This window comes from Anastrepha obliqua, chromosome 4, assembly GCF_027943255.1.
Source record: "Anastrepha obliqua isolate idAnaObli1 chromosome 4, idAnaObli1_1.0, whole genome shotgun sequence".
Classification (NCBI taxonomy): Eukaryota; Metazoa; Arthropoda; class Insecta; order Diptera; family Tephritidae; genus Anastrepha; species Anastrepha obliqua.
The window spans coordinates 95,032,653-95,045,032 of record NC_072895.1 but is presented as its reverse complement, the minus strand read 5'-3'; the positions used below and the strand labels follow the sequence as shown (position 1 = coordinate 95,045,032).

The 12,380-nt window shown below is 34.2% G+C and overlaps 2 protein-coding genes across 2 annotated transcripts; one reads left to right on the top strand and one right to left on the bottom strand.

Annotated features, from left to right (window-relative positions):
- The first annotated feature begins 223 nt into the window (after positions 1-223).
- On the top strand, positions 224-9,282 carry LOC129244290 (uncharacterized). The gene is made up of 2 exons (XM_054881906.1): positions 224-521; positions 9,014-9,282. The coding sequence occupies exons 1-2, from the start codon at positions 404-406 to the stop codon at positions 9,280-9,282; spliced, it is 387 nt and encodes a 128-aa protein (XP_054737881.1). The 5' UTR covers positions 224-403.
- Positions 9,283-9,375: 93 nt separating this feature from the next.
- On the bottom strand, positions 9,376-12,164 carry LOC129245854 (uncharacterized). Its single transcript, XM_054884277.1, has 2 exons — positions 11,650-12,164; positions 9,376-9,891 (listed from the first exon to the last, which is right to left on the bottom strand). Exons 1-2 carry the CDS (start codon positions 11,882-11,884, stop codon positions 9,590-9,592), a joined length of 537 nt encoding a protein of 178 aa, XP_054740252.1. The 5' UTR covers positions 11,885-12,164; the 3' UTR covers positions 9,376-9,589.
- Between the last annotated feature and the right edge of the window lie 216 nt (positions 12,165-12,380).

Below are 12,380 nucleotides of genomic sequence, written 5' to 3'. Positions count from 1 at the left end.
GCGCTGCCCACTGTCGCTTTATTTACTGCGCCTTCGCTCTGACACAAACAATTATCACCTTACGCAAATAATTTTTTTACTCAAAGCGCAAAGTAATCGAATCGCCAACCAACTACATATATACTTTACGCTTGCTGATAGCGCTCGGGCAGAAGACATACTTCACTATTTACAGAAGTACAACTCATCTCGTTTCGATCAGTTCGCAAATAGCCGCAAAAGAACTCTGTCAGCGACATGACTAAAGAGCATTGAGCCTCAGAGTTGTTTGCTTATTCAAAAGAGACAATAAATCAAAACAAAGCGCTGAAACAAATACATACGCACGTGCATACATATACACAAAAATCAACCGAAATCAATATAATTAAACAAAAAATTACATTACAGAGCACTTAAAGAAATGTTTTCATTGAAATTATCAACAAATAAAATGTTTACAATTTTGTTGTTGCTTGCATTTATGTTGGAGATGAGTTTTGATCAGCGAACAGCCGCTGCGCCCAGTGAAGTGGAAAGAGGTGAGTTATGGACAAATATTTTAAGTAAATGCATGAAAAAAATTAAATTTAATTAAAGAAAGGATAAATAAAAAAACATAAAAAATATTAAAAAGAAGAGAAAAAATATAATAAAAAAATATAAAGTAGAAATATTAAAAAAAATTTTTTTAAATTAAAAAACAAAAAAAATTATTAAGTAAGGTAATATAAAATAAAACTGAAGTAGTATTCTGTTTGTCGCCAGTTTGGATTTTATTGTAGTTTTCAGACCATAAATATCGAATTTGCTCCCCTCGTCTGAGGCGTCAGTTGAAGGGAAGAAAATTTTTACTAAAACAAGACAAACAAAAAGTTACATTTTAAGTACTATAGTAATTTTAATAAAATAAAATAAAATAAAATAAAATAAAATAAAATAAAATAAAATAAAATAAAATGATCTCGAAATGGAATGGATAGACGCACAATCATCCAATTTATGGTTGAAAAAAGGAAAGCTATTTTCTGAAACAGAAGGTTTCGCAATCGCTATCCAAGACCGAGTTATTCCAACAAGGAATTTCCGAAGGTCGATACATGGCGAGGCAATAGAAGATAGATGCCGAAGGTGCGGCATTTACGGCGAAACAATCGACCATGTAATTGCTGGATGTAGCGTACTTGCACCCCGTGAATATGTCATGAGACATAACAATATAGCAAAGATCCTCCACCAACAACTTGCGATAAAACACGGTCTCTTACAAGCAGAAGTCTTGTATTTTAAATATGAACCAAAGGCAATATTGGACAATGCAAATTTTAAACTGTACTGGGACAGATTTATTTCCACAGATCAAACCGCAGCTGCCAACAAACCTGACATCATCTTGTTCGACAAGATAAATAAAACAATCGAAGTAATCGATATAGCGGTGCCCCTTAATCGCAACATCCAAAGCACATACTCCACCAAAGTATCGAAGTATGCACCTTTGGCCATAGAACTGAAACAGATGTACAAAGCGAGGGAAGTGAATATAATTCCAATAATTATATCGTCCACTGGATTAGTGCCTAAGCATTTAATAAAAAACTTGAAAAAGTATGACTGCCAACACCTCTTAGAAGACATGCAGAAGTCGACCATACTGGACACATGTGCAATAGTTCGTAGATTTTTAAATATTTAAGCAATAGCAATCGCATGGGCGTAGAACTTGGACTACGCTCCACCAGAGCACAATCCCTTGAAAATTTTATCCGGGATGTGTAATCTCCGGCAATAGCCGAGATGGATTAAGCTCAAATAAAATAAAATAAAATAAAATAAAATAAAATAAAATAAAATAAAATAAAATAAAATAAAATAAAATAAAATAAAATAAAATAAAATAAAATAAAATAAAATAAAATAAAATAAAATAAAATAAAATAAAATAAAATAAAATAAAATAAAATAAAATAAAATAAAATAAAATAAAATAAAATAAAATAAAATAAAATAAAATAAGCAAGAAGAGAAGAAATTACCCAGGAAGTGGCGAGAGAGCTCGGTAGCAACTCTGGAGCCCCAGCAAGCCCTGAGCAAACAAACAACACACCACAGGATGGTAGTATGGATGCAGAGAACGAAGGGAATGTCCCTTTAATTATTGAGCCCGTCAACGACAATGCAGAGTCAATAGATTTTGAAAGTGCATATAATAGTTTTCAAGAAAATTATGCGAAATATAGGGGAATGCCTGTGATGAGTCTGCCGCACTTGCCGAAACTAAACACCTCTAGAAAACTCGGAAAATTAGTTGACTATTACAACGCTGTTGTATTACCGGAAACACTGAACGAAGAGATTAGTCTCGAAGAACTTATAATAGTCATATACTGCGTTGCTAAAACTATATCTGAAATAATCACTAACAAACATTTTGAGAACAATCAACACAATCAGAAGCCAAAACACTCCAGATCAACTGACAAGAGTAATAAACCGAAGTGGTTGATAAGACTCGATAAGAACATTGAAGAGCACCGCCGAAAAATAGGAAAAATAACAGCATTGGTAGGTGGAAACACCTCCGGACGATTGAAACGCCAAGTCCTCAAAATATGTAAAAACTTTAATACTCACTCGAAGTTCGAAAATAATGAAGAAATGCCCAAGCGTACGCTCGATACGCTCAAGCAAAAATTAAGAACGCTAACCACCAGAAGAGAAAAATATAGCATGTCTATGAAACGCAAGCAACATAATCGTATGTTTGAAAGCAATCAAAAGCTATTTTTACGACAATTAAAACAAACCACGAACGTTCAAAGGCAGACGCGACAGGCATCAATGGATGAATTTAAATCATACTGGTCGTCTATTTGGTCCAAACCTCAGAAATACAACACCTCGGCAAGCTGGATAGCAGAAGTGAGAGAAAAGTACTCTAGTATCCCAATACTTGGTTTCTCAGCCGTAACACCTGAAGAGGTTGCGAAAGTTGCTCGAAGGCTCCACAATTGGAAAACTCCAGGCTGCGACAACTTGCATGCTTACTGGTTCAAAAAGCTTACATGTATACACGACAAACTTGCAGCCCTCTTCACCAAGATAATAACCGGCGAAGAAGAATTGTCAAATTTTGCAACGCTTGGTACGACATATATGATTCCAAAATGTGATGAAGTCAACGACCCTTCAAAATTCAGGCCCATCACCTGTCTGCCAGTTATTTACAAAATACTTACGTCGTGCATAACTAACATCTTTTATGAGCATATCGAAACACATAATCTGATTGCAGAAGAGCAGAAAGGATGTATACGTGCATCACAAGGTTGTAAAGAGCAACTGATTATAGATCAAGTTGTCCTTGGGCAATCTAAACAGAAGAACAGAAACCTCTATGCAGCTTATATTGACTGGATGAAAGCATTCGATTCGGTTCCACACTCCTGGCTTATTGAAGTACTTCGTATTTACAACTTCAATTCCAATATCATACTCTTTCTAGAAAAAGTTATGCAACGCTGGAGGACAAGAATAAAAATACCTGGCCCGGAAAGCTCTCAATACACAACCGAAATAAACATTCGAAATGGTATCTTTCAAGGTGACTCGTTGAGTCCGCTCTGGTTTGTTCTCAGCATGAACCCCTTAAGTCACATCCTGAATGAGACGGGACATGGGTTTGTATTAAAACACGGACAGTCTGAAAGATTCCGACTGAGCCATCTTTTTTACGTAGATGATTTGAAACTCTACGCCAGCAATTCCAAACATCTAGATAAGCTTTTGAGATGTGTCGAAACCTTCTCCAATGACATTAAAATGCCTATTGGACTTGATAAATGCCGAAAGATCACAATAGTTAAAGGTAAAGTGGTTTCTCGACATGTAACCGCGGAAAGTAGCGGACTCGACATAGCAGAAATGGAGGCAGGAGAGGTATACAAGTACCTTGGAGTCATGCAAAGCAGCAGTATAAATACGATGCAAATGAGGAAAAAACTGATAGCAGAATTTAAAAGGCGCCTTCACGCTATCTGTAAAACCCAACTTAATGGGAAAAACCAAATCCACGCCATTAATTCATTTGTCGTCCCGGTGGTATCGTATAGCTTCGGAATTGTAAAATGGTCATCTACTGAAATAGAAAATCTACAACGAATAATACGCACAATTATGACTAAATACAAGTCACGTCACCCAAAAAGCTCTGTCGTTCGAATGATGCTACCTAGAAAAGCGGGAGGCAGAGGACAGATTGATGTTGGAGCACTGCATGACAAACTTATCTTGAACATAAGAGCATATTTCCAACATAAGTGTTCCCAATCCGAGCTCCACAAGGCTGCAAGTGCTGCGGATGATAATTATACCCCACTTCGGATGAATCAACCCTACGAAATCAAGAACACAACCACAATAGATGAAAAAATCCAAAGATGGTCTGAAATGGCTATCCACGGCGTATATCGAAAAGACTTGCTGAGCCCACATGTCGACCAAAAATTGTCGCACTTATGGCTTACTAACAGGTCGATATTTGCCGAAACGGAGGGTACCATTTTCGCCATACAAGATGGTGTGATTCCAACGAGAAATTACATTAAATACGTAATGCGAGATCCAAATGCCGCTGCAGACAAATGCCGAAGATGCAATAGTCGAAGTGAGACATTAGACCACGTGCTAGCGGGATGCACCACACTGGCAAACTCTATGTACCTGAAGCGACATAATGACATCGCGAAAATAATCCATCTAAAACTGACGCAGATGTACAACTTCAATCCAAGCAAAATACCGTACTTCAGATACACCCCAGAACCTGTTCAAGAAGACTCCAACTACCTTCTATATTACGACCGAACAATTTTAACAAATGCCACAAGAGACCACAATAGACCAGATATTTTCCTTATTGATAAATCTCAAGCGACTGGTTATATAGTTGATATTGCTGTTCCTCTAAACAGAAACATGCAAAAAACATATGCAGAAAAAATATCCAAATATTCTGACTTAGGCATTGATGTCAAACGCCAGTGGAAGCTAAGGAAGGTGCACATACTACCAATTATCATCTCAGCCCACGGACTAGTGCATAAAAACTTAGCAGACAACGTGAAAACTCTCCAACTCCCAGAATATTTAATTTTCGACATGCAGAAAGCAGCTTTACTCAATTCTTGTCATATAGTCCGAAACTTTTTGCAGTAAACGTTTTTCTTGTGAGTAAATTTGTTAACTATTTTGTATAATATTTACATAAATATTTAATTGTAATATTTTGTACCTGTTATAAATTATTGGCTTGCAGCTAAGCTGTCGCCAATTAATGTAAAACCCTCCTTTTTTGGGATGCAATAAAAAAAAAAAAATAAAATAAAATAAAATAAAATAAAAAAAAAAAAAAAATATGTATAAAAAAATTGAAATAAAGTAAAATAAAATAAATTAAAAAATACTAAGCAAAATAAAAAGCATAAACTACACAAATGATTAAACAAATTTTGGATTATGGAAAAATATTTTAACTAAACTCACGAAAAATATGAAATGTTTATTAAATAAAAGACAAATAAAAAATATAAAATAATATATAAAAAAAAAATAAAATGAAATAAAAATAAAAATAGAAAGATATGTAAAAAAATTTAGCGCTAAAAAAAACACTTTTTTTTTGAATTTTTTATAGAAATATGCCTTAAGATACTTTAATAAAATCAGTTGCATGTTATTGTACATCTTTTCAATAAGTTTTTAAAAAATATTAATAATAATATAAAATATTGACAAATAAGCCCATGACAGAGTTTTTTTGGAGATATGTTTTTCGAGAGGTGCTCTGCGGTGCCAATCGGCATTCGTCGTAGAATCATCTGAAACTAAAAAAGTCGAATTTTTCAGTTAAAGTATGACGTAATGCTCCCCCCTACATTAATAAATTTTTTTTTTTTCATTATTGTAGTTTTGGTGGCAAAAAAACGTAAAACGAGCATTTTTGGCGAAAAATTTCGCCATATTTGTAAGTGAAAAACAACCTTAAAAAAAAAAAATAAAAAAAACAGTGTAGGGGGGAGGTATTTTTCATTTAGAAAACGTGTGCCAAATTTGAAAAGAATCGGTTGAATAGTTTCGGAGTTGTGATTGGCACCGACTTTTAAGAAGTCGTTTCGGGAAAAACGCGTTTGAAAAATTACTCTGAGAAATTATCGATGCTCCGCATTCGAGGTAGAGTGCGATTTTGTGACCCTACCCCCCCCCCCCCCTCCCCCTTCTTAAATATATGGTAAACAAACTGCTTCGACACATTGGTGATTTTGTTTTGGTGCCATATACTTTTGGTTTTGTGAAAATGTCTGATTTTGTGCCGAATAATCGTCATTTGCGGGAAGTGTTGATTTTCCTCTTTCATTCGAAGAAACGGTGGCTGAAGCGCATCGAGAGTTTATGGAGATGCTTTTTTAAGTGAAACAACGTGCCGAAATTGGTTCCGTCACTTCAAAGATGGTGATTTCAATGTTGACGACCGCCCCGTCCGCGTGAAGGAAGGCCAAAAACCTTCAAAGACGCTGAAATGGAGGCATTGCTCAATGAGGATCCATGTCAAACGCAAGAAGAGCTTGCGTTGCGAATGCGTACTTTGGGAATGGTTCAGAAACACGGAACTTGGGTTCCTTAAGAGTTGAAACCAAGGAATGTTGAACGTCGTTTTTTCGTCTGTGAACAACAGCTCCAGCGGCAAAAATGGAAGGGTTTCTTGGTCGCAACGTGACGGGTGAAGAAAAATGAATGCATTACAGCAATTCAAAGAAAAGAAAGTCATGGGGACTGCTCGGTCATGCTTCTACGTAGGCGCCTCGCCCGAATATTCACGCTGCGAAGGTTATGCTATGTATTTGGTGGGACCAACTGGGTGTCATATATTATGAACTGTAAATACCAAGCAAAACCATCACTGAGGATCGGTATCGACTTGAATTGATGCGATTAAGCCGAGCACTGCGCGAGAAGCTGCCGCAATACGCGGAGAGGCATGAAAAAGTGATTCTACAGCATGAGAACGCTCGGCCTCACGTTGCCAAACCTGTTAAAACCAACCTGGGAACACTGAAATGAGAAATCCTACGCCACCCGGCATATTCTTCAGATATTGCGCCTTTCGCTTATCACCTGTTTCGATCAATGGCACATGGGCTAGCTGACCAGGAGTTCCATTCAAATGAAGACATCAGAAAATGGCTTGATCCGTGGATAGCCTTAAAAGATGAACGGTTTTACTGCGACGGTATACGAGAACTACCAGAAAGATGGGGAAAAGTAATAGCCAGCGATGGGCAATACTTTCAATGATTCACTTGTAACAATTTTTTTCAGAATAAAGTTGTATTTTCATCAAAAAAACAGCGAAAACTTAGTTGCACACCTAATATAAAAAAATAATTTTATATTTTTAGCAAAATTAAATAAATCAAAATAAAACCAAAGTGTAATAAAAATCATAAAACACACAAACAATAAAATAAACTTCGTGTAATAAAAATTATAAATCTTCACTCGAAAGAAAAGTGCAACAGTGAAACGTGAATTAACCGACAAGTAACGGCATCAACATAACTTTTCTTTAAACTCTTATAAAATCAATTAATCGAAAATCTAAACCAATCCTGAGTAGTGAACCGTTCTCGTTCTCACGACAGTTGGTTCTACGTAACCGGAACAAGCCGGATTTACATTCGGCCAGGGATTATCACTTCAGCAGCACTCCCCGTATATGTATGGGGAATGTTTATGCTGTTACAACAACAACAATGAAGTATTATTTTGGTGTTGAAACCAAAACTTCTGAAAAACACCTGGGAAACTGCTTTTGTCCGGCTGGTGGATGCCATCGTCAAAACAAATGCGAGCGGCAGCGCCAACGTCAAGCGCGGCCAACCAAAATCTATTTCTTCATAATCTTCATTAAAATTATATTATTTGCTATCTCAGCAATTAGACACTCGACCCAATAGTGGAGAAAAATAACGCGACCAAATAAAATTTCTGAAAAAATGTTTGAAATGCTCTAGGTATCAGCGACAAAAGACAATAAGACAAAGAGTAGCCAGAAAAGTTAGCTCTAACTAGAACCGTCGGTTAAAGGCTGAGACTGATCGATTTTGTTTATCGAGTAGCTGTCAGCCGATAAGAAAAACAACTTGGAATGAATTAACTGGCTTTATAACTGAATTCGAATATGAGAAGGGACATTGACACTGGGACTTTAAATGTATTTTGTATTTCCGTAATATGTTCCTTACACTGGTTGGCCAACGAACCTTCAGCTTCAACAATGGATACTGAAAGAAGACGACGTATTCCTAGATGATTCGTCCTTTTGGATTCGTCTATATATGAGTTGAAGCGTTTAAGTCTTCTTTCGCCCATCCTCAAGGCAAAGCCGGCAACATACTTGCATATCAAAACCAAGTCAATTGCGACTAGTTAGGTAACTAGTAAGCGGGCTACTGTCGATAGTACTTAATGGCTTAATGTTGTCTCCTCTGCTGAAGAGATAACCAATCTAAGGTACATATTTTTTCTGGCAGATACTGAATAGTGTCACAGATTAGTTTAAAAGAAACGGTTACTGTGAGATCTTTTCCGAGGTCAGGTCAACTAGCACCTCAGCCTAAATCACACCGGGCTCGTATATCTGATCTCGTTCGCTCATCTGTCTTTGAGCGGTCTTCTTATCAATTTACACATCTGAAGTTAAGGAAACTCGTAGATCCGAAATTCTCAATCGAAAATTCTTACTTTGAACTTCTTACCCAAAGCAGTTTTCCTAGTCACAGTCTGAGTATTCCTACATCTTTGCTTTTCAGCAATTTTTTCCAAGATTTATTTCAGAGGAAGAAAGAAGAAAGTCTTATGTTCCACAAGAAAATTTTTGTAAAATTGCAATTTTAAATATATGAAACAAGTAAAAATAAATTTGAGTAAATTATTTTTCCTTCCATTTTTAATTTAAAACTTAAAATCTTTTCAGCCACCAACAACTTTTTCAACAGCCGTTTAGTCAACATTTCCGATTCGAGCAACTCACCGCCCAACTTTGGCAAAGAACGACCAATCGAAATTGTAATGCAGAGCTCAAAAACTCAAGAACTTGACCAACAACAATTGGATCGAGCTGCTAAACCCAGTGGTGATGTTACAGTGGTGACGTTGCGAAATCGTTTTGCGCTGCTGGAGACGCCAGCATTTTGTGCGCCGGGTTATATTTATGTGGGCCGACGTTGCAGGAAGTTAGTGTGAGGAATTGCTTTCCAATTCTTAGTAGTCTCTCACTTCAAATTATGTATGCTTAGTGACTTAGTTTAAAAAATCTATTTGCGTAATATTAATTTTCAATTTTTTATTAAAAAATAAAGCAGCACTTTTGATACTTTTTAGATATAGAAAAAATTGTAAAAATATACAGAGTGAATTTTTGCTTATAAAAACATCAATGATCTTAAGCAGATTTTTTTTTGAAATAGCTTTTCCCGATTTCTACAAAATATATAAAATATTAAAAAACTGCGCCCTTTAGAAAAGCCATGCGCATATTTATATTTCCACATCAAGCCGACTTATGGCAACGCTGATTCACTATTACATGGCCCTCCGGACAGTGTGGCGCCAAATTCAAAATCCCCAAACGATCGTCAACAGATGTGAGCGTGGCATTACTCGTTGAATTGCCTGCCTTGAATGCTATCGCGCTGGCCGTTGTAGTCTCAATCACCGTTGCTTCTGTAGTAGTATGCAGCTTGTAGCCAGTTTGGATTTTATTTTCATTCGGCGGTGGTGTAGTTTTCAGACCATAAATGTCGAATATGCTCTCCTCCTCTGAGTTGTCATTTGAAGGGAAGAATATTTTTACTAAAAGAAGACAAGCAAAAAATTACATTTTTAATCTGCTACAGTAATTTCGCTTTTTATTGAGGACTTAGGACTGAAAATTTGAAAGAAATTAAGAAAAAATTGAACTTTTATTATATAAATTTTTTAATTTTAAAAATGTTAAAAAATTAAAAAAAAAAAATCAAGTTTTAAAAAGGTCCGAAACATAATAAAAATAAAAATTATGAACCTTTCATTTAATGTTAATTAAATGTAAAAGTTAAAAAAAAACAAACAAAAAAATTAATTTAAAGAGTACGTATGTATGTACATATAAATTTTTGTTTAATTTTAAAAGTTTTCAGTACCTTGCCCGATGAAAGAGAAAAAACTAAAATGTGATAATATTTTAAGCCAAGAAATGTTGAATTTTATAAAAGTGGCGAATGCTGTAAACTAAAAAATTTAAGGCGAAAAATTAAAGAAAATTTCAAAAAGTATTTTTGTTTTTTAATTGAACAAATATTAAAACAAAATGGTGTTCGAAGAAAAGCGAAGAAAAAAATTGAAGAATTAAAAAAATTTTATTTAAGACAAAAAGAAAAAAAATGAAGAATTAAAAAATTTGTATTTAATATAAAACTGATTTTGACGAAATGCAAAGAAAAAAATGAAGAATTAAAATATTTTTATTTAATACAAAACTGTTTTTGAAGAAATTCAAAGAAAAAAATTTGAAGAACTAAAAACTTTTATTTAAGACAAAACTTTTTTTGAAGAAATTCAAAGAAAAAAAATTTGAAGAATTAAAAATTTTTATTTAAGACAAAATTGTTTTTGAAGAAATTCAAAGAAAAAAAAATTAAAGAATTAAAAATTTTTATTTAAGACAAAGCTGTTTTTGAAGAAATTCAAAGAATAAAAAAATTAAAGTATTAAACATTTTTATTTCATACAAAACTGTTTTTGAAGAAATTCAAAGAAAAAAATGAAGAATTAAAAATTTTTATTTGAGACAAAACTGTTTTTGAAGAAATTCAAAGAAAAAAAATTGAAGAATTAAAAATTGTGTTTTTTTATTTAAAAATTAGTCAAAGAGAAAATTAAAATAATTTAAATAAATATTTCCAACTTAAAAAAAATTAAAATATATTACTTTAAATCGTCCTCTTTAAAAATATTACTTTCGCTTTAAAACAATTGGCTAAAATAAGACACACAGAAACGTTAAATTATCAAGCGAGCAATTGTTATTATTATTTTTGAAGAATCGAGTGTTTAAAAACTGAAAGTTTTAAGGTTAAGATGTTCGGAAATGCTAAAAAAGAAAACCAGAGAAAATTAGAAAAAAACGCAAAAAAATTAAAAAAATTAAAAATTCGGAATATTTTTGTATTAATATACGAAATTTTAAATAGCGAAATTTAAAATAAAAAAAAATATTTCCAATGTTTTGAAACTTAAAAAAAAATTTAATAATCGTATTTTAGATTATCACGTCCATATAACACAAATTTAATTTAATTTAACACGAAAGCATTCGAAACTTATTAATTTAAAACGAGATTTTTTTTAAGAAAAGATATTTTAAAATAAGCAAATGAAAAATGCTGAAAAAAGTAAAATTTGAAGAACATTTATTTATAAAAAAATTTCTTTTTTGATTTTCTTTGCCGCTTCCGCATCAAAATTCACAAACGCGATGTGTTTCAATTTTTTCAAACGCGACTTTTGAAACTGAAACTTTTATGGGGGAAAACCTGAAAAAAGCTTCGATCACTTCCGCTTCATAATTACCACTTTTAGCATAATCTGCAATTTGCTGTTGAGTCGGCGCGCTGCTCTGCACTGCCTTCTTGGTTGTTTTTGCCATCGTTGGCGTCGGCGGCGGCGTCGGCGTCAGCGTTGATTCTTCATCTACTGTTACTGTTGTAGTCTCATACGCCTCTCGGAGCTGGAATGCAGCGCTGCGAGTTGACAGTGCAGCAACTAACAACAACAACAACGGTGTAAATTTCGTCGATGACAGCATCTTTGTAGTTGCGGCAGAGGGAACTTTTTTTGTTAAATTGATATTTCTGCTCTTTTTCAGTTATGTGTGTATGTATGCATGCATGCATGCATATGAAATCTTTATATATATTAGTAGTTGTGTTGTTTGTTTATTTTTCGTATTATTTCTTTTGGTTGTGTCGTTGTTTTATTTTGTAGTACTTATGCTTTGCCTTTCTCTCTGCGTGCTCGTAAATTAACTCTTTCAAACTCGTTGTAGCTGCCGCGGTAAATCGCGCATCGCGATACTCTCCCTTCAACTGTCACTTTAGCACTGAGATAAGCGATTCCGAAGTATTTAGCTTGCACGCTAAGCTTTGAAATTATTTTCTAATCACAATCGAATCTATTTATTTTACTTATTTTTAGTTTATAGTGAGGCAGAATAGTGCGGGAATGCAAAAGGTGGGAAATTTTGTAATTGAAAACGGTAAAAAAAAAAAATTAATTACCTACAGTGGAGATGAGTGACTATT